The sequence below is a fragment of the Sciurus carolinensis genome, chromosome 18, assembly GCF_902686445.1.
Source record: "Sciurus carolinensis chromosome 18, mSciCar1.2, whole genome shotgun sequence".
Lineage (NCBI taxonomy): Eukaryota > Metazoa > Chordata > Mammalia > Rodentia > Sciuridae > Sciurus > Sciurus carolinensis.
The window spans coordinates 10765612-10787736 of record NC_062230.1 but is presented as its reverse complement, the minus strand read 5'-3'; the positions used below and the strand labels follow the sequence as shown (position 1 = coordinate 10787736).

At 48.0% G+C, this 22125-nt stretch overlaps 1 protein-coding gene across 1 annotated transcript in view; it reads left to right on the top strand.

Moving 5' to 3' along the window:
* Nucleotides 1-22125, top strand: part of LOC124970276 (guanine nucleotide-binding protein subunit alpha-12) — a 90387-nt gene that overhangs the window by 43714 nt on the left and 24548 nt on the right. The window contains exon 2 of the mRNA XM_047533518.1: nt 4783-4998. Within this exon, the coding sequence (XP_047389474.1) occupies nt 4783-4998 (216 nt within the window). The remainder of the gene's footprint in view (nt 1-4782; nt 4999-22125) is intronic.

Below are 22125 nucleotides of genomic sequence, written 5' to 3'. Positions count from 1 at the left end.
CTCTGTGGGTGGCTTTCCTGGCAAAGCTCAGTGCCTATTCTACACAACAATGCATTTGTCCCAGAAAGCAGCCATGGTAGGTGCAGGCAGGGGTGGCCAGCTAGGCTGCAGCCAGCTTCCCACTGGAAGCTGCTGGAAACTTTGGGGCTGGGCTCCTCCCCTTCAGCTCTCCTTTCTCACTCTCTCTGACCTTCAAATAGAAGGTACCCTGCACTTAAGTTCCAGAGAGAAACCGAGAGGAGTGTCTGTCTTTGTTTGTTGAATTCATTAATTTAAAGAAATGTATCCTGTTTACATTTCTGGCAACATTTCTTTGATTTGGATGGTGGCCAAAGGCAAACAACCCAGCCTGGTGGAGTTAAAGCACAGAGCTTTCCAAGTATGCAGGCCTTGTCCAAGTGCACACTCAAAACCAGAAAATGGCCTCCATGTGACTGGCTCATCCTATAGGAAAGCCTTGTCCTATTTACTAGCATGTTATGTCTGGCTTAGCTCTTGTATTTATTGTGGGAAGAGTTTAGTGAGGAATAATTACTCTTAAAAAGATTTGACTTCATTAGGAACTAAACCAACAAAATCTGTTTGGAAGTGAGACGATAAGATTTGCAGCTTTGTGTCCTCTTCCAGTAAAACCAACGCCCCCCACCCACCCATCTACATTCCCCAGCAGACGGAGATCTGGGCTCTGACTCGGAAGTTCAAGTTGCTGGATTTATAAATTGTCTTAATGCTCTTTGAGCAGTTTAAAGTGTTACATTGTATTGAGATGAAGTCATCAAACTACTTGAGACTAACTGTTTACACTTGCACAACTGAGAAAAGTGTATGGTTATCAAAAAGTTAGGACTTGGGTGACACCATCCTTGGCTCCCTCTGTCCTTGAGTCTGTTGCCTTCTGGCCTGTTGTTTTCTTTCTCCTTTAGGTGTGTATGAGTTTTAGGATTTTCTTGGCTTAGGTCTTTTAGGAAATTGGTCTTTTATTGGAAAAGACCAAGGTAGGTTTTTGGGTTTTGTTTTAATCATAGCTTGTTCTCGTACTCATATCTGACTGAAGACACTAGCAACTCTCAGTCTACAAGTGAGATAAACAGTGTCACCAAAGACGTGAAGCCCCAGAGGGAGTTCACAAGTCCCTCTAAGAAGGAGAAAGAGTGGACTTGGAACGTGAGCAGATGTTCCAAAGTAGAAAAGTTCCCTAGAAGTCTGTTTGGGAATTTCAGAACAAAGTTAGCAGGGCCCGTTTTTGACTTGAATAATTTAAGTGGGCCAAAGAGAACCATCTTTTTTCCTGATGCCTTTCCTGCAGACGAAGTAAAAAAGATACAGAAATGGACCGCAGTTAACTGTTGTAATTCAAAGTTCATCATTCATTTTGCCAACTGCCATGAATTTTTTTTAAAGTAAGGAGTCTAATCTTTGTGGTTAGATGCAGATGGTTGGAGCACCTGTGACTTATTCAGGTGGCATCCAGCAGGGGGGACACCAGGCTGCTGTCAGGTGTCTGGTGTGTGTGTGTGTGTGTGTGTGTGTGTAGCTAAACCAATGTCAACCCCAGTACCTGGGGAAGGTCTGGTCTACACAGAGTTGGAAATAGTCATCATAAATTACCTTCTGGCTTCTGCGTCTGTTTTAGCCCCGATTTCATCTCTAATATGTAAGAATGATACTCCCGTGGGGTCGTAGATCACTAGGAGTGAGGTCACACTCCTTGTGAAGCTAAACAGTTGTATAAAAATAACACCTGAAAGGGTACCTTGAGGGTCAGACACAGTGTGTGTATTGAGGTGTGTGGGCAGAGCTGCTGGGTGGGCTGGTTTCCTGACTGGGGGACAGGCAGGGGCTGAAATCCTGTCCAGGACTTGCCAGTCTTGGGACAGCATCTGCCAGGACAAGAGGGATCTTTTCTCTGACTTGGAAAAAAGTGCCAAGACCCTTTGCTGGAACCTTATCAGAGATATCAGCGCTGCCTTCTGTGTGTGCAGGTAATTTTTTGCTCTGCATAATGTGAAAAATTGGAATCATTGTTTTCTTGAGTTCCCAGAACTTCAAACCTATTGTCCTTTGGGGAAGGCAGAAGATCGTGGTGTAGTCAGAGAAGGAGGTGAGAAGGGAGCGTCCCAGAGGCAGCAGTGTGGGGAGTGAGGAACAGGAAGGGGGAAAGCAGAGGACTTGGCTCAGGTTCCCCGGGCTGGGTTCTGATCCACCGTGGTCCCTTGGTACAGGAGCCAGCGCTCCAGAAGGCTCTGATTAGGAGTTTACTGAGCCTCTCCTTTTCCTACGACCTTTTTTCCTTTGACCTCTAGTAACCTTCTCTTTCCACGCCGCATAGTCGGGGCATACATTACCGTGACTGCTAGTTAGCTTTTTAAAAACTTTATTTTGAAATAATTATAGGTTCATAGGAAGTTGCAAAGATAGCGTAGGGAGGTATCACCAGTTTCCCCCATGGTTATGACGTACATAATTACAGTACAATATCAAAGCCAGGAAACTGACACTGGTACAGTGTGGGAGGGGCTCGGTGCCATTTTATCACCTGCGTAGATTGGTGTGACCAGCAGTCAAGACCACAGAGACCTCTTTAGTCATCCCCCCTCCCCCATCCTCTGGTACTACATCTCCATTGTCCATCTCTGTAATATTGTCACTTTGAGAATATTACATAAAGAGAATCACATATTTTGTGACCTTTTGAGATTGACTTTTCTCTTTTGACATAAAGTTCTCCAGATATCTCTAGGTTGTTGCTTGTCAATAGTTCCTTTTCATTGCCAAGTAATATTCCATGGTACGAATGCATTGTAGCTCCTGGTCTGGGGCTATTGCAAATGAAGCTACTATGGACATTCCTGCACATGCCTGTGTGACAGAAGTCTTCATTTCTTTAGCACAAACAATTAGGATTGAGGTTAAGGCACTGTGTAATAGCTGTTTACTTAGTTTTTAAACGAACTGTCAACTATTTTCCACAAACTGTGCTGGTTGTATTCCCACTTCTCTGCATCCTCACTGCCACTTGGTGGTGTCCCTGCTGTTTCTTCCCACTGTTTCCCAGGCATGTGGAGGTGGCTCCTGGAGGTCCTGCCCTCTGCCTCTTCACCTGCTGATTCATTATCTGTTTGCGCTGTCTGGTGAAATCTAAGTGCCCTGTGCCTGTTTTCTAGCTGAATTTTTTAAATTTAAATTAATTTTTAAATTTTATTTTGCTTTCTAAGCACCAGGGTTTTTTTTTCTTTCCACAAGTTTTATTTGTATATTATAGTTGTACATAACGGTGGGAGTTGTAGTTACATATTCCTACATGCTCACAACTTAACGCCACCCCCTCCCTCCACCTCTCGTCCTGTTCCTCTACTGATCTCCCTTTGATTTTCATTGTATCCCCCCTCCCCCCACCTTTTTTTCCCCCTTTTTTCTCTCTAGCTTCCACATGTGAGAGAAAACTATACATCCCTTGACCTTCTGAGTTTGGCTTATTTCACTTAACATAATGGTCTCCAGTTCCACCTAGTTTCCTGCAGATGACATAATTTCATTCTTCTTTATGGCTGGATGAAACCCCCTTGTGTATATATACCACATTTTCTTTATCATTTCATCTGTCGGTGGACACCTGGCTAGTTCCATGGTTCAGCTATTGAGAACTGTGCTGCTATAAATATGGGTATGCATGTATCGCTACAGTGAGATGACTTTAATTCTTTAGGATAAATACTGACGGGTGTGGCTGGGTCACATGGTGGTTCCATGCCTAGTCTTTTGAGGAGCCTCCAGACTGATTTCCGTGGTGGTTGTACTAATTTACAGTCCCTCCAGTGGTGCAGAAGTGTTCCTTTCCCTCCACGTGCTCTCTAGCATTTGCTATTGTTTGTATTCGCAATGGCTGCCATTCTTCCTGGTGTTGGCCCTGGGGTCCTCTGGACTGTCACCCTGAGCTGGGCAGTTCCCAGGTAGGAAGGCGGATGCTCCGCCACCTTCTCTGTGCCCTGTGCCACTCTGCAGGGCACTGAGCACATGAGAGAGCACTCAGGGGAAGTCTTGCTGGACTCGAAGCACCAATCTGAGAAAGGTGGAACAGGGCAGCTCAGCTGGCAGCGGGCCATTGTCCTGAGGTGGACAGCTAGAGGCCTTCCCTAGAACTGTTCCATTTACGTTGTTCTCCATCCCCTTGCCCCTGTCTGTAAGGCAAGAAGGGTCAGAAAATGCTCACTTTTTTTTTAGCAGTGAGGAAATAAGCAAAAGAATGGAAAACAGCTTCTCGTCACCCCAGACCGTGGTGGCATTGCCCTGAGGATGTGGTCCCAGCTCCTGCGCAGGCAGGGTTAGTCTTTCCTGCCACGTGGCTGCCAGTGTGTTTTCTTACCCACTTGAAGTTGGGATAAGCGACTGCCGCCTCTGGTTCCTGGGAGCCGCTGGATTTCAGCTGAGCGGTGGGAACGACACTGGTAATCGTCTTTGCCTCTAGGTCCTTGTCTTTTTTATGATGTGGCTCATTTTCCAGTGAGAGTTGCCGCTTCCTCTGCCCTCTCAGTGCTTTTCAAATGCATGTAGGAAAAGGCGGCCCATTAGGTGGTGGCGCACATAACTGTCTCCATAGGGTGTGGTCCCAGGAGTTGTGACATTGGTGCTGCCACAGAACAAACCAAGAGACAAATTCTGGTTGCAGGTTCCACAGCTGGTGAGTTTTCTGCTTTTCGACAGTCAGTGCCTGTATTGAGGTTCTATGTTTTGATGTCATCTCAAAGCACAATTAAATTGTTTTGCCCTGCTCTTATTTCCTAGGGCTCACGGGTGCTCGTCGATGCGCGGGACAAGCTTGGCATCCCTTGGCAGCACTCCGAAAACGAGAAGCATGGGATGTTCTTGATGGCCTTCGAGAACAAGGCGGGGCTGCCCGTGGAGCCCGCCACCTTCCAGCTCTATGTGCCAGCCCTGAGCGCGCTCTGGAGGGACTCGGGGATCAGAGAGGCTTTCAGCCGCAGGAGTGAGTTCCAGCTGGTGAGTGGCCTCTCACTTGATAAGGCTGTTTGGACTTTTAGCAGAATTTCCTTAAAAACTGTGAAAAGGCAGGCAAACTGTGCATTGCTATAAATCCTGGTGTTCAGCCACCAGAGACCACCAAAGGCCACCAGAGGCCAACGGTGCCATCAGAGGGTCCAAGAGAAGCCCAGTGCACTCAGGCTAGAGGAAGGCTTGTATTCAGGTAATGAGAAGCGTTCTTAAAATATTCAAGATTGGGGCAACTCAGGAACCCAGACGTCTAGAAGATCTTGTCCATAGTAGGAAATCGACATCCCCTTAAAGCAGCTTCTGGCTGTGATGTGTGGGTGATTCAGATGGTGGGTGTTTCCAGACCAACCTGGGGAGCTGATCTGACCCCTTCCAAGCTGCTCTCCTCAGGTTCATTCCTTCCGCTTTACAGCCTGGACAGGTTTCAAAGGCTAGCCGAGTTAGTCATGTAGACCACTTTACCATGTGAGTCTGTAACAGAAAACTGGAGGTGTTTTGCATCTTTGCCTTTTGGGTTTCCCCTCACTACCCTTTAACATTGACAGGATGCAAGAGAAGCATCCGTTTCCCCTCTAACCAGGGTAGATGTGCAGGTCTGTGTCTGGGCACCCAGGGTCCATGGTCCAGGGTCACCTCCTCATGCCAATCACCTGACCCTGGCCTTTCCTTATGGTTTTGCTATAATACGTATTAAGACGGTGCAGACTTATGTTTACTGATTTTCGATCTATAAAAGCAGTTTCTTAGGGCGCGTGTCTTTCTGCAGCTCGCCCGTTCACTCGGCCTGTTGACGTTCCCCCACCAGGGCCTTTGCCTGTCCACTGTTGTGTGAGGGTGCTAGGACTCATCCCATCGCCCAGTGTGTTTTCAGTTGTTTTCCATGTTCTGCTGTTACAAACCGTTGTGGTCTTTCTTGTCTGTCTCCAGATGCACACATTCAAGGCTGTCTCTAAGATGTATACCTCGGGAGGTAGCTGTCAGGTCCTGGGGCACATGCATCTTCACATAGACAAGATACCGCCAAAGTATTTTCCAGAGTGGCCATACCAATTACGCCTCTGCCAGCAGTGGAAGAGGTTCCAGTTGTTCCACACACGGGCCAATATTTAGAATTATCAGACCCCAAATTTTTAATTGTACCTCATTATGGCTTACCTGAAGTTGCCCTAAGTTTGTTTACTGGCTACAGGTATTTTCTCTTCTGGGATGCCTGTTCACGTCTTTTGCCCATTTTTTCTGAGTTTTTTTAATTTCCAAATTCAGCCAAGAGGCTCTACAGTATACTAACAATCCTTGTGGTTCAGCCTCTGCATGCTCTTCCCCTCACGTCCCACAGCATGAACATCCTACACAACCACAGTCCAGTGACCGGAACCAGGAAACGTTCACCAGTACAATGCTTAGACCTTATTTAAATGTCACCCACTTGTCCTCTAATATCTCCTGTGTGCCAGGACCTGCTCTGGAATCGCCATTGTGTTGTCTTCCGTCCCCTGGGTCTCATTTGATCTGTGACTTGGTCTTTCCTTGTCATCCATGACTGTAGACCTAAATACTCCTGCCCTTGCTTTGTAGAATGTCCCTGTTGGGTCTGTGTGGTGTCGTCAGGAAACGATGCATTCTGTGGCAAGAGCACCACAGTAGTGACATGTGCCCTGCCCGGAGCACTTTGTCAGGAGGTGTGTGGTGTGGACGCGTCCGTTACTGTTCCTTGGTTAAGGCAGTGCCTTCAGCTTCTGTGCTCCTAGCACATGTCCTGGGGAGGTGTTTGGGACAATACGCATATCCTGTTTCTCGTCAAGCTCTGACCCACTAGTTTTAATCTTCAGGGGATCTTAAGGGTGACATTGTATTCTTTCTCAAGTTAACTTTAACAGTTAAGTGAAAAGAAGCAGAAGATGTGGTTGTCATAGAAAGAAAACCTTAATTGTGTTAAGGGCAGGAAGGTAAGAATCAGCTGGAAGAACGTAAATTAGCATCCGAGTGTGGCCTTGGGGTAAGTCTTTTCCCCCATAAGCTCACACGATGCTAATCTATTCCGAACTGGAATTGGAAGGAAATTGCCACTGTCCATTGAGGATTTACCAAAGAAGGAAATATAAACATCCAGAGCTGATTATTTACAACACATGGTCAATAAGAACCCGCTCAGGAAGTTAGTGTGCTGGGTGGTTTCATCGGACTTTTCATTTGCCCCATTCCACTGGGCACAGTGCTTCAGAGCTAGAAAGGACCCCAGCTTAGGAAGTCAAGCTCGCGCATTGTTTCAGACAATACGCCTGGAGAGGTAATGGCTGGCTGGGGTCACATCTGGTAACCACTGTGAGAACTTTGGACCCAAGAGCCCTGTCACTCGTTTCTCCCTGTATTCACTCACTCGACACTTTGGAGCACCTACTGTGTGCCAGACGTTGTGCTCTATGCTAGGGATGCAGCTGTGAATAAGACCCAAGTCCCCAGAGAGCTTTCAGCCTGGACAGGAACCTGGTACCAGCCAGGCCAGGCTGCCAAGGGGCCTGCAGCCATTGTTTTTTCATCTGTCACTTCAGGCAGCATGACTTTGTGAAGCTGTGGCTACCTGAAAAGACTGCTGTTCGAGACAGTTAACTAGGTGGTTTTAAAGGCGATATAACTGAAAGCAAGCATGACAGTGTTACATTCCTACTTTTTGGGTATTGGGTACATGGGTGAGTGTTATTCGTGTATTTTGTACATTTCTATATTTTTATTTATTATTAAAAAGTTATAGCATTTTATTGAGTAGCTAGGCAGTAGGCCCTTAATAGGTCATTATCGTCAAAATGTACAGTTACAGCCAGATTGCCAGAGGGCGAGCATCTTCAGCACTGCACTCCCAAGTCGCCCCGGCTTCTTCCCCCAAGTCTTTCCGAGCTGATGCTGCAGTGACTTGGTTTTTGCTCCTCCCCTCCCTGCTGGCAGAACCCCACAGTCTTTGACCGTCTTGTGGCCCCACTGCTCAGAGAGCTGCTCCCAGCCAGGTGGTGGCTTTTCCTGTCCCTCCACCATCCTGGGCATCCTTCCAGCCAGGGACAGAAACAAAAAGAGGAAGAGAGAGGGCTGGGCCTGGTGACAGCCGAGAGATGGCTTCTCTTCTCTGAAGAGCATGGGGGCTGGGTCCTCCTTTTCCAAAGAGCACACAGCCCTGCGTCTCCCACTACGGGCCCCGGGTACTGCTCATTGCGTTCACTGCCACTTATACGCAGCATCAATGTCATGTCTGTGGCCCAGCAACAGAGAAAGGAAGACAGCCTTGCCACGTCCAACCTCGCCTCTTAAGCCCATTGAAGGAAGACACAGCAAGGCCCTCAGTGGGGGATTGTCATAACTACCGTAAATGTCATCATGTATGCCTTCTATGTTTTTATGCCAAATTTGTTTGTGGTTCTGGGGAAACAAACCCAGGACTTTGCACATGCAAGGCAAGCACCCTACCACTGAGCTACCTCCCCAGCCCTTTCTTCTATGCCCTTTTATTAAATAAAAGTGAATGGAGAATTTTTTAAACATAGCATGCAAATATCCATCAACGAATGCGCTTACAACACAGCATACAGGTGATATTAGCATGAAGTGTCTGCTTTCTGTTACACTTTTGCTTTGGGGGACTAGTTAATTAAATGATTCAACCTGGGAATTTGGGTTCTTTGGTGTGTGACTCCTTCACTGAGTGTGACCACAAGTCTGCACATCAAAGTCACCTTGCTGGGCTGTGTACTGGGGATACTCTCTGCGCCAGGCACTGTGCTGTGAAGTCCTAGCCCCTCAAAGAGCTGGTAGGACAGACAGACAGGCAAGCAAATAACGAGTTGCAGTGAGATGTGGTCAGAAATACAGCTGAGGAGTGTGCAGGGCCCGCCAGGCACGAGGGAAAGGAGGTGATGCCGCCCAGCAGGAAGTTGCTCAGGAGATGTGTTTGGAGATTCTTCTGAAAGTATGTAGGGATGGACCAGGGGACGGTTGGAGTGAGGTGGCAGAAGGACAGAGACATCCTTAAAGGGTCTTAGCTGGCTGCAAACACGGAGTGCAGGGGATGGAGGGTGAGGCAGGAGCACTATGTGCCGTCTGACCCTTTCTCAGCTCTTTCTTCAGCTGGCCCCACACTTGTCTGAGATGCTCATTTTTGGCCCAGCTACTCCTGTGCTGGCAAATGACAGCAGCAGGATCAGGACTCACATGTGCCTGCCACCAACAGGAGCAGAGAGGGACGAGGCATGAGGCCAGGGAAACACTGCGCTGGGTAGGTGCAGGTGTGGCAGAACTGTCTGTCCCTGTATGGGGCCCTGAGGCAGGGGCAGACTCCCACAGAGTTGGGGGTGCCCCTCACTCTGTGCCACGCTGTGGATGGGGGAATCTCACTGTGGCATGGAGGCCACACTGAGCAGCATGGAATGACCTGCAGACAGGAGGCGTTGCGGGGGTGTTGAAAGCAGAGAATAACAGGTGCAAGTCAGTTTTCCCAGGAACATCTTCAAGAGGTGTGAAAGGCGACCTGTGGATGGCAGGAGCTGGCCCCAGGGCAGGAGTGGCTTCAATGCGTCTTCAGCACCCTTTGCTTCTTTTCTAGTTAATTTTAGTCTTTGTCACCTTCCGTTCCTGCACACGGGCCAGATGAGCAGACTGGGGAAACTGCTAGCCAAGGGACTAACCGCCTGGATTGAGGAACCTGGTTTGATTTTCATAATGTGCTCTCGAAGTTGTGGCCAGATGGCGAAATGGAAGGACCAACTGGCTACCGTAGGTTAGGTGCGCCTTGTCTTACTCAGCATGGACATCATCCCAGAGTGTGACACACCCGCCGGAGCCCCTCTGCGTGTTGCCCTCTTACAGCTGAGCGTGAGCTGTGGCCTTTGCTCGGGTGGAGCAGCCGCACACTGGTAGGCCCGTCTCTTCTGTCCTCACCTCGGACACATCTTGCTTTCCCTTCTCAGACTCAGGAGGAGTTGCTGAACCCTCAGTCATTCTTACAGCCTTCCATTCTTGTTTCAGAGTGGCAGGGCATTGTACTTTCTCGAAACATCTTCACATCTTGGCGTTGGAAGATGCCTGGAAAGACTCCGGAGGCTCAGGCGATGCTGTAGCTTCTTGATTTCCGGGTATCAAGTGACTGTCCAGATGGCAGGGATTTTTTCTGCCCTAGTTAAAGGAACCAAATCTTCGTAACGGTACTGGAGATTGCTAGAAAAGACTGGAGGTACAAGGTGTGTTTTAGGTGTAGAGGAGAGATAGGAGGAAAGTCAGCCATGTGTGGATACAGCCTGACGCTGACGAGGAAAACCCTCTGCAGCTTAGGGAGCACCCGGCTGAGCTTTACAGGATCCTTGGCCTCGGCAGCCTCCTTCCTTCCCTGAAAGCCACTTGTGCTGCCTTCACTTGGAGAAGTCCAGGGCCCCAGGGTGTCCCCAAAGGAATGGCAGTGGCACACAGGCCAGAGTCTAGGTTTTCAGATTTGGTTCTCTTCCCTCCCTTCCCAGCCTTGCCTGGTGTCTTGTGCTTTTTAGGGACCATAGGCCATAGAAATGTGGCCTACAAGTTCTCAGGGTTTGGTTTTGTTTTGTTTTTTTATCTTTCAGTAAAGCGTGTTCTTTGCCTTCCTGAGACAACTGTCTGCCTGTGCTCTGTGGTGGTGACATCTTTTTAGAAAAAAGTGTGTTCCTTTGGAAACTTGCCCTCACTTTTGCTGATATTATTTTAAATGTCTCTCACATACTTTTCCTGAGCTTTCTTAGTAAGCTTGGGGGACTCCAGCAGACTGGCTAATGGAAGAGAAGGAGGTTTGTAGCTACAGGAACTTTTGCAGTGTTCTCTGAGGCCTCAGGAAGCAGTGACTTTTAGTGGTGCAGTCTGCGTTCTCCCTGAGTGAGTACCTCGTCCTTCCAGGAGAGATCTGCGCGGGATGAGTTGGTGACTGTGGATGCTCGGGGGTCTCACTGCAGCTGCTCCATTAGGAATACCACCTAAGGTAGCTGCAGTGCATGCCAAGTGACAGGAGATATTCAGGTCATCTGGGGACAGCATAAGTGTTTTGCATGTGTCTCTGTGGGTTCTTAGTCCAGTGATCTCTGTCTGCAGGACTTTTACCTAGGCCCACCTAGGAAGAGTTGTAGTCCTTTACAAGTTGAATTCTTTCCCTTTTCCTGTTCTTTCTTCTTTCCTCCATTATAAAGATGTTCCATAGACTTGATTTTTAAAAACACATGTTGCAATCCAAGGTTAGACTAGAGGAAGAAAGTAGAAGGCAGGACGCTGCTAAGGACAGAGCCTCGCCCCCACCCCCACCCCCGGCCCTGTTTCTTATCCATTGAAACAGCTGAAACATTGCAAAGAATCTTTCTGCTTAGTTACTGTATGACCTTTTGCCATTTGTCACAGATGGCGAGTCTCCCTGGTGTCTATGCTCTTACAATGGATTTTGGCTGCATGTAACTGAAACCCCAAAATAGCAGTGAGACTCAAATATGAATGTCTCTTCCCTCTCTTGAAAGAAGCCCAGAGGTAGCCAGTGCAGGGATCTTGTGGGGGTCTCTGTCCAGGCTTTTCTGTCATATGGCTTCTGCTCTCAGGTGTGGCCGGCAGTGCATTCCCCACAGAGAGAGGGAGGCTGGGCAAGAATGCCCTCTGCTCTCAGGGTGGCTTCCTGGAAGCACCGCCCCACACTTCCTCCAGAGTCTTAGCTGAAGCTTAGCGACATAGCCAACCTTAAGGAAGCCTGCAATGTAGGATCTTGGTGGGCAGATTGTCACTCGGGAAGATGGGGAGTGTGATGGAAAGGCATCTGGCAGCCTCTGCCAAGCACTTTGGGACCTTTCCTGCCCCTGATCCAGTGCCAGGAGAGCCGGTGCATCATGTGGAGCCCATGCTGAGGTCAGAGTTGGGCTGTGTAAAGTCTGTTTAACTCTTTGTTGGGTACGAGGAAATTCTAATCTCATGTCATAGGCTGTGGGTTTATATGGGCTACTGGAGATAAACCACAGTGTGCTTTCAGTTTCGTGCACCTCTTTCAGTTGATGGAATTCATTCCACAAACTTGTGGATCTGCTCTCATGGATCTGGTGTTCTTGTGGGTGCTGGGGAACTAGAAGCACCCGCTCATGTGAAGCTGACTTAGTGGTAAGCAGAGACGGTGGCAGTAGAGTAATGATTCCCTCACACACGCACTGTGCATTATGTGCACTAGAGAAAATCGAAGCTGGCACTGGGGTGGAGGGTGTGGAGTGGGAGAGCCTGGGTGGACACATGGATGCACAGGATGGCCAGGAGAGGTTTCTGCAGCAGGCTCTTGGTCTCTGGTTCTCCTACACCTTAGTTTCCTCTTCTTTTGTGGCATCAGTTGAGAGTATAGCCACAGATCCATGCTGCTTTTTTGCTTTCTCTGTGGTTGGAAGTAGCCATGGGACTAATTACTGGACTTGCTCTTAAAATGCCGGACACAGTTGCCCCAGCTTCTCTCCTGTTTCCTACCCATTGTCAAGGGTCTGGGCGGTCCTTAAGAACCCACAAGTAGAAGCAGCACGTGTCGTGTGGCAAAGCACCCAGCCTGCCTCTGTGTTGGATCTTCCTGAAAGGCTCCAGAGGGGGTGTCCGGGTGAAGGGGAAAGGTGTTCCAGGGGGAAAATAGCAAGTGCAAAGGCCCTGAACTGGGAGCCAGTAGAGGTGGAGCCTCAGGAGCACATGGGTGAGAGGGGACAGGTCCCAGTGGCACTCTGCTGTGGAGGGCTTCCGATGGCCTTGGAAGGGTTTGGGCTTTGGGCAGAGGCACGATGTGGTCTGGTTTACGTTCCAATGGACTTGCTTGGCAGCCTCACTGATGACACAATAAGGAGAGCCACTGGGAGGCTTGCAGTGGCCTCGGTGACACTGACAGAAGCACTGTAGGAGACTGGCCGTGGCCTGCTTCTGGGAGCCCAGATTTGGAGAGGGGATGGTAGGGCATCAAGGCCCACTGCTCTCCTGCTTCAGGGATTCCCTGGCATCAGCCCTGATGGTGGGTTTAAGCCCCAGTCATGTTCTTAATTTCAGGCGCTTGATGGAGAGTCCATTTCCTGTCTGAGCAGCAACCAGGCAGCCTCGTGTGTTGGGAACCTGCCCCCAGAGTGGAGAGCACGTGGAGCTGAACCCCAGCTCGCACCATCATGCCACGGCCTGGCATGGCTCACTCTCGGCATGGAGACCTGTTCCAGACCTAACGTCCCCACTCTACATGACTTTCAGGTCCCAAGAAGGGGTGTTGAGTTGGGAATGCTCAGAGCAGAGGCTTCAGGTGGAGGGTGCAAGGTCAGAGCAGCTGAGTGGCCTGGGCCTGAAGTGTTCCACTCCTCCCTGATTAGTGAGAATTAAAGCCAACCAGGGCCAATCCAGTGCACAGCTCCTCAAGATGCGCCCTCACACGAGTCCTGGAGCCCCAGCCCCAGCCCCTGCCATCCAGCTTCTTTCCCCCTACGTGTTTACTATCTCAATCAGAAGAGTTCCCATGATTATTGATTCTTTTCATGTGTCTATTGGCCACTAGCTTTTATTCTTTTGTGAGTTGGCTGTTGGCACTCTCTGCTTGTTTTTTTCTGTTGGGAACAAGTTTCCTTTGATTTGTGCCAGTCTGTCACCAGGTGCCCATTTTTCAAACTCTACTTTTCTTCTTCTTCTTCTTCTTTTTTTTTTAATAATTATGGATAAGTTGTAAAACTAGTCTCAGGTATCCGTCACAGCCCCCACCCCCCATCCCGTGGCTACGTCATATGTGATCATGGTGTCCCAGGAAACCAGGAGATTGACACTGATCCAGTGTGTGGTTCAGTTTCGTTTTATTAGCCTGTTGATGAGTGTGGTCACCACCATCGTGGGGCACATAGCTGTCCACCACCAAGATCTGCTCCAGCTGCCCCTTGGTAACCACTCCCAGCTCCCACATCCTGTCCAGGTCTCCTCACTTGGGGGATGTTATGTAAGTGGCATCACACAGTGTGTGACCATTCGTTAGAGGCTGAAGTCTGTCACTCTCACAGTGGAGAGCTTCCAGGTTGTTGCCTTTATCCATTGTTGACCTTTTTGTTTTTGAGTAGTAGTCATGGAGCGGCCGTTCCTCAGTGTATCCTTTAGCACACGTACGTATGTGGGCATTTATCGCGCAGGTTAGGTCAGAAATCTCAGGATGAGTGAATAATGTCTAGAGAAATGGAGGTACAGTTCAGATAGTCAAGTATCCCAAATTACTGTCTTGGTTTTGTACCGTATATGCATGTGACAGTTTTGAACCCTTCAAACTAAATTAGTGATTCACAGTGGAAGGTCTCAGCTTTCTTAAAACTCTTTTAGGTCAGAAGGACTTGAAGCTCCAAGTCCTCTGATGTGAGACCCCCTTGAACCTGAGAGGTGAGGAAATGTGCTTGGGTGATCCGTGAGTGCACAAGGAAATCCCAGCAGCTGCGAGGTCAGGTGCTCCTGTGGGTCCTGAGCCAGCCCTGCAGGGGTAGGACACGTGCTGTCCATGGGTGGCTCCAGAGGCGTGTGCTGTTCTCCGAGCTCATGCTGGTGACAAGTTCGTGCGTCTGCCCGGCATCAGCCTTTCCTCTCATTTCATTAGTCTCAAAGACTATAGTATACAGTTGCAAACCAGAAATCCCCTCCTGGAGAAAGCAGCTCGAGCGTGTGCATTTAACCCAGATCCCTGTGGAACTCTTTGCTCTAAACTTTGCCTCTGGAGGGTTCATCAGCCAGAGACACAGTGGCCCAGGTGGAAATGTGATACATAGTAGAACTGATAGTGCAATATCCTACGTGATAACAAGGTCAGAAACCCAAGGAGAAGAACAATGGCCCTGATTTCACAAGCATTTTTAACTTGTATGGCAAAAGTCAGCATGGAACTGGCAAATGACAAATTAGGAGAGAAATCGCAACATATAAAAAAGGGTTTTTTGTGTATGTTAAGAGAGTGTGTAAAGCAACAGCTTGCTGCATGAGCAAGTTCTTAAGATTCAGTAAGTTTGAAAACTGAGGGAAAAAAGAAGTAAGAGACCAACTTTGTCCCTGGTCCCAGAAATAAAAACTGAAGCAGGGCTGGGGAGATAGCTCAGTCGGTAGAGTGCTTGCTTTGTAAGCACAAGGCCCTGGGTTTGATCCCCAGCACCCAAAAAAAAAAAAAAAAAAAAAAACTGAAGCAATGATGATATAGCCTGTTGTCAGTTATAATGGCTGTGATTTTAGAGAGTCCTGCTCCAGGCAGGATGGGCTGCAGGAAGTATGTCCTGTCCTACACTAACGGTCGGAGAATACAGGGATCACGTTTTCCAGTGTGGGTCAAACATACATGTTCTGTCCTCTGACAGTAATCTGTTATCCAAGGAATTTATCCTAAAACAATAATTGTACAATGTCTGGCTTCTAGTTATAGTGGACTGGTTATCCAAAGACCTGCTGCAAATAATTTTAAATACTAGATAAAGTATTAAAAACAACTTGACAAAAGCCACTAAACACCAATAGGATCATAAGGGACAAGAGCTCTGAGACATGGTGGAGCCCTGGCAGCTGACCTTCCTGATACTCTTGGTGATTGGAACTCTGAACCTGAGCTGTGGTTTTTGATAGATCCTTTTAGGTCTCAAATGGGGCAGAAATTGAAGATTGTCAAGTTGGGGGATCTGATTGGAGACTCCCCCATAGTGACCTGGGACCTCAGAGGGTCAGGATGAAAAAAAGTTAACTCACAAAAGGAGAATAAGTAGAGAGCCAGGGTGGGGGCTGGGGGGTGACAAAATAAGACCCATGGACTGGCTCCCGGGGACTTGTCCCCCAGGTTTACACTAGAGCAGTCCAAGGAACCTCTGTACTATAGATTTAGTTTAAATGTGACCCCAAGGGGCTGGGGCTGTGGCTTAGTGGTAGAGTGCTTGCCTAGCACATGTGAGGCACTGGGTTCAATCCTTAGCAGCACATAAAAATGAATAAATAAAATAAAGGTACTGTGTCCATCTACAACAATAGAAGTGATCTCAAACAGGCAATGTACCTGACAGGCAGCATGCCTGGTAGGAGCAAATGGAAACCCTCTCTAAAAGGACACAGCAATCCTAAACCTGCGGGATTCCCCACAGATCCCACAGATGATGTTTTAGGGACAGGATACATCATAGGGAGAACCAAGCTCACAAGGAAGCCAGGTGAGGCCTCAGGGCAGAGGGAGGGCAGACAGCAGAATTGGATGTGCACAGTGTTATTATTTGGGTCTTAAATGTCCCCCAAAGCCATGTGGCAAAGGCTCGGTCTCCATGTGATGGCGCTGTTGAAAGCTGGGAGAAATAGGAGGTGGCACCCGGTTGGAGGAAGTAGGTCACTAAGGGTGAGGAGGTCCTTGCCCTCTGAGGTCCTGGGTCACTACAGGGCAATCTCTGATCAGAGAGAGGGTCCTGGGCACTCTCTCTCCCGCCTTCCTGTCTGCCCTCAGTGAACAGGATTCTACTGCCATGATATACTGTCTCGCCTCAGGCCCAAAGCAGTTGACACTGACCTTGGACTGAAACCAGGAGCCAAAATCACCCTCTCCTCCTCTAAGTTGATTTTCTCAGACATGTTGTCACAGTGACAGGAAGCTGACTGGCACACAATCTCCAGATAGTGGACTTACCAGACCCAACTGTAGTCAGTGCTTATAAAGAAACAAAAGTCCAAAGATATCTGCAGGAAAAATAGACACTATTGAAAGTGACAGTTTAAAAATCTTAAAAGTAGCTAGAGGAAGATAGACATGAACTCTAGGAGTGACAGTTTAAAGAGTGGAGTGATACCTTGATTGGTGTCTATGAGAGAGCATAGCTAATGGCCTCAGAATCTGTAAAACTGAAGGCAGGGAAGAGACATTTTCAAACCGTGACAGAGACTTCTGTCCAGCAGCAAGTCCACAGGGAAGGAATCATTAGGACTAGACTCCAAGCAGGACAGCGATTCCAGAGAGAAGCCTTGAGACCTAAGGAATGATGTCACTTATCTGTTTTTTTCTTTTGTTGTATCAAATCCAAGAATTAGTTGCCAACTCTAAGGTCACTAGGATTTACTCCTGTTTTCTTTCGTATTTTAGGTTGTTGGTACCCTTTGTGTATGGAGTGAGGTAGGGGTCCCATTTGTGCTTTTGCATGTGTTTTTCCAGCACAGTTTTATGACTCTTTTCCTTCCCCCATTTAACAGTCCCCACTCCCTTGTCAAAAAGCAGTTGCGGGCTAGGGAGATAGCTCAGTTGGTAGAGGGCTTGCCTTGCAAGCACAAGGCCCTGGGTTCAATCCCCAGCACCAAAAAAAAAAAAAAAAAAAAAAGTTGCTCTCAGATGTTTGAGTTTGAGCCTTTTCTGAACTCTCAGCTCTCTTCCATTGGTCTGGGTGGCCATCCTTATGCCGTCATACTACTGTGGTAATTGTAGCTTTGAGGTAAGTTTTGAAATCTGGAAGTGTGAGTCTCCAGCTCTGTGTTCTTTTTCTTCTTGTGGTTTTGATCTTCATTCCCCTGAGGACTAATGATGTCAAGTTACTTTTAAAGAATAAAACAGGCAGGACCAGCTCTATCACAGAGGTCAGCAAACTGTGGCCTGTGGACTAAATGTCATGTGGCATATTTTTCTATGCCTCCCCAACCCCCATGAAGAATGTTTTGATATTTTTAAAGGATTGGGGAAAAAAGGATATACAGTAGAGATAACTATTTGTGGCACACAAAACCTAAAACAATTATCAACAGGCTCTTTATCAAAAAGGTTGTTTCTTAATCAGATACTAAGATTTGTTTTTTAAAAAACTTTTAATAACCAACCAGGCATGGATTATGCCTGTAATCCCAGTGGCTTGGGATACTGAGGCAGGATGATCACAAGTTTGAGGCCAGCCTCTGCAACTTAGCAAGGCCCTGAGCTACTTAGCAAGATCCTGTTTCAAAATAAAAAATGAAAATGTGGCTCAGTGGTTAAGTATCCCTGGGTTCAATCCCCAGTACCAAAAAAAAAAAAAAAAAAAAAAAATTAATAATCAGTACAACGGGGATATGGATGCAGAACTAGATAAATAGAGGGCTGAGTATAGTTGAGTGGTAGAGCTGTTGACTAGTATGCATGAGGCCCTGGGTTCAATCCCAGCACCACACATGCACATGCACACGCACATGTGCACACAAAGTATATAGAACTAGGTAAGAAGCACGACTACACCGAGAGCGCTGAAATTGGACCCCATGCACACATCCAATTTCAAGTGCATCAGAGACGTAAATATGAAAAGCAAAACTGCATCTTTTAGAAGGAATATAGGAGAATTGTCATGATCTTGGTATATGGAAGAATTTTTTAAGGTACTAAAAATGCAAATCCAAGAGGAAAAGACTCGTATATTGGGTCCCATCAAATTAAGAACTTCACAACCAGGGGCCCACCAGCTATGGGAGTGAGGCACTTGTTTGAGATCTGTGAGCTACAAAGACCAAAGTACCAAGACCGTTTCAGGAACTTCCTCAAATCTGCAAGAAATAGGTGATCCAATAGGAAAACTGAGGTCAGGCGCCGAATAGGCTCTTCTGAGAGGAAGAAATCATCCTTATACATTCTCCAGACTTGCAGACATTCTCCAGACATCTGACAGTTAATTCCAAGGAGTGGCAAGGACACAGGAGCTCTCACACACCCAGTGCTGGTGGAATGTAACCTGGTGTGCTGGTCTGGAACGCAGATTGGTATTATTACTGGAGTTGAAATGTGCATAGCCGGGTGTGGTGGTGCACGCCTGTAATCCCAGCAATTTGGGAGGCTGAGGATCACAAGTTCAAGGCCAGCCTCAGCAACCTGGGGAGGCCCTATGTCAAAATAAAAAGGACTAGGGATGTAGCTGAGTGGTAGAGCACTTGCCCAGCATGTATGGGCCCTGCGAGCCACCTCCAGTACTGAAAGAGGGAAGGAAAACAACTGAGTGATAATTCATTCACCTCCGAAAGGCTGTTACTCCAGGGGGAACATCTAGGAAAAGTGAGGGCTGCTCAGTCCTGGCTGTCTTTAGGAGGCTGTTCTGAGAATGTTGCTTTTAAGCCAGATTAAGCATTTGTTGACTTTTCTTGTTTAAAATTGTGGTAAAATATGCCTTTTTCTTACATCTCCAGCCACTAATCCCTTCTAATAGACCAGCATTAACATTAACAAGCATGGTTTTGGGGAAGATGCTGGGTAGGTGGTGGAGCTTGGTGTGCTTGGAACATTTGCTGTGGGATTCCTGGTGAATATGAATGTAGTCGTGATTTACCATGTGATAAACTGGTCAAGGGACTGGAGGGGCCTAGTCTTCTGAAAGTAGACAACATCTTTTTTTTTTTTTTCTTTTTCTTTTTTTTTGCGGTGCTGAGGAGACAACATCTTTGTTTGGATCATCAGGAATGCCTTGAGAGTTTTCATCAACTTTCCTTTTTCTGATTTCTTGCTTGTGAGTTCGAAGTTTAGAAGTCAATCTGACTTGTTATTTATGAGCCTTTCAAATTGTACAGTGGTGGTGTTTTCTGTCTCAGTTTGTGTGGCCGTAACAGAACACCACAGGCTGGGTGATTGGGACACAGGTATCTTTTTCTCACAGCCCTAGAGGCTGTAAGTCCAAGCTCCAGGTGCCAGCAGATTGGGTTCCTGCCAAGGGCTGTCTTCCTGGCTTATAGACGCTGCCCTCCCTGTGTCCTCACTTGATGAAAGAAAGCAGCACTCTGGTGTCCCTTCTTAAAAGGGCACTAACCCCACCCTCCTGGCTCATCTAATCCTAGTTACCTGCCACAGACTCCATATCCTCCTACCATCCCACTGGGAATTAGGACTTCAGTACAGAAATTCCAGGAGGACACAAACATTCCATCCATACAAGTGTTGTGGTGTTGTGAAATGTACCTTTGGTCTTCATCCCCATTTCCAGACACATCCTCACCCCTTCAGGCAGCTGGTGTGATTGAGCTAAGGGGCAGAGCCGCCTCTAGCTCGGAGCCGCTTTCCAGGTCATGTACTGTTGATGGTCCCTCTCTGCCAGCCCCCTTCCTCCTCACTTTACCCTCAGCTACTCTTGCTCCTTCTCTTCCTTTGTACCCAAACATTTCTACCTTAGAACATCAAGATGGGCCACTGTGCTGGTCCAGATTGCGGACAGCAGTGTGATCTAGCAGGTGCTTTCCCTCGGTCCACTTGCATTCGGATAGGGTAAGGTGACCTGGAACAGAACTCGTCCCAGGCAGTATGCTGCATTCACTGTTGATCCCAGCCTTGAGGAATTCTGACGCAGGTTTAAAAAGGTAGCCAAGTTTCTTGTGTGGGAACTAGCCCTGGCCCTGCAACTCTGCACCAGGTTGGTGGGGACTGAAGTGATGAGGGGAAGAAAGAAAAGTTATGATCATGAACCAGCATGCCCCTGTCTGAGCAAGACCTGCAGTCACACAGCACACTCCCACCCCCGACCTCACACCCACCAAGAAAGTCTGGTGGGGGACCCTCCCTCAACCCCACCCACACTGAGTGTGTGCATGCTCAGGAAGGTGTGTGAGCCAGCCCTTGGTGCTCTCTCCCTGTTTAAATAACCAGTGTTTCAACTGCCTGTCCCACTTCTGAGGATCTCTCTGCCCATGGTGGGCATCATGGGCTGTGCACGGTGCATCTTTGCTATGAAGAAATGATGGTCAGCTGTCCAGGTCCAGATCCATGCACTGTCTTCTCATCTAGTTCTTGATTGCACTGAGTATGTGCACACACCACTGGGCAAGCAAAGCCCAGTTCAGCATCAGTGTCCACTCCAGTCAAGATCCACTGTAACAGCCAGGCACAGTAGTGCACCTGTAATCCCAGCGGCTCGGGAGGCTGAGGCAGGAGGATCGTGAGTTCAAAGCCAGCCTCAGCATCTTAGCAAGGACCTAAGCAACTCAGTGAGACCCTGTCTCTAATAAAATATCTAAAAAGGCTGGGGATGTGGCTCAGTGGTTAAGAGCCCCTGGGTTAAATCCCTGGTACCAAAAAACAAAAAGATCCACTATAACCCCAAGACCACCAACATCAGTCTCACTGGGCAGCCACCAGGGAACCTGCCACAGCCACCTGCAGTCTCTCTTGCTGGCGGGCAGAACAGGTGCCATCAAGCTTAGCTGCATAGACTCTCCAGAGTGCAGAACTGGGCCATATACCCCTGGGCAGTCTGGTTCAAGCAGTCAGGCATGGGGTGCCCAGCCAGCTCTGTGGGAAGCTCCTTGGGTGGTTCTGATGCCCAGCCAGTGTGGAGGGCCACAGATGCACCCCTGGACACCTGGTTCCTTCCGCTATAGTTCTAGGCAGGGTGATGGTAGCTGTTTTTCCTAAGAAAACCCACTTCAGAACAGGCTGTTCAGATCTGACACAGACGCTCAGTACCCCAGGCTCTCCGAGTGCTCTTGCACCAGGCAGTTCTGTTTTCCTGCCGTGTTTATTAATAGAGCTGGCAGAGCACTTGGGCTCCCAGAGCTTTCTGAGACACTGGGCACAGTGATTCTCCTGAGCTCTGTGAATAAGAAGGGATGGAGAATCAAGCCTTTATTTTCACAGTATTTTTCCTCTTCTGTTATTCGTCACTGCTTCCTGTGTTCGGGAGTGTCTGCAGACCCCATCACTTAGATCCTCCTCTCCCAAGGCAGTTCAGGCTGGCTCTCTCATTCTGGCCAACTTTGTGGTGATATTTAACCTAAATAGAGTTGTGAAACAAGAAACAGCAGACCAACACCGAAAAGGAATGCCTTGATCAAGGCTGTTCAAAGAAAACCTAGACACCCAAGAAACCAGTCACAGGGGCTGCCAGTGGAGAGGAGAACGGCCTTCAGTTTGTTTGTCTAGAAAACTGAGCAGAGCACAGTTGCATGTTGAAAGATCCTGAGCTGTGGGCCTCTGGATTTTTTTTCTTTGATTTTAATGATTTAGTTTACTTATTCTTCTCCCTATTCATTACAGTGACAGGAAATTATCAGGGCCTGACACCTGCTGTCCCACCAGGTCCCACATTCCTATGATCTTAAGACGTTGACTTAAGTCTTAACACTTTGAAAGCATCTTGCCATTCCTTGGGTGTACAGTAGGACATGTGTCTTCAACAATTC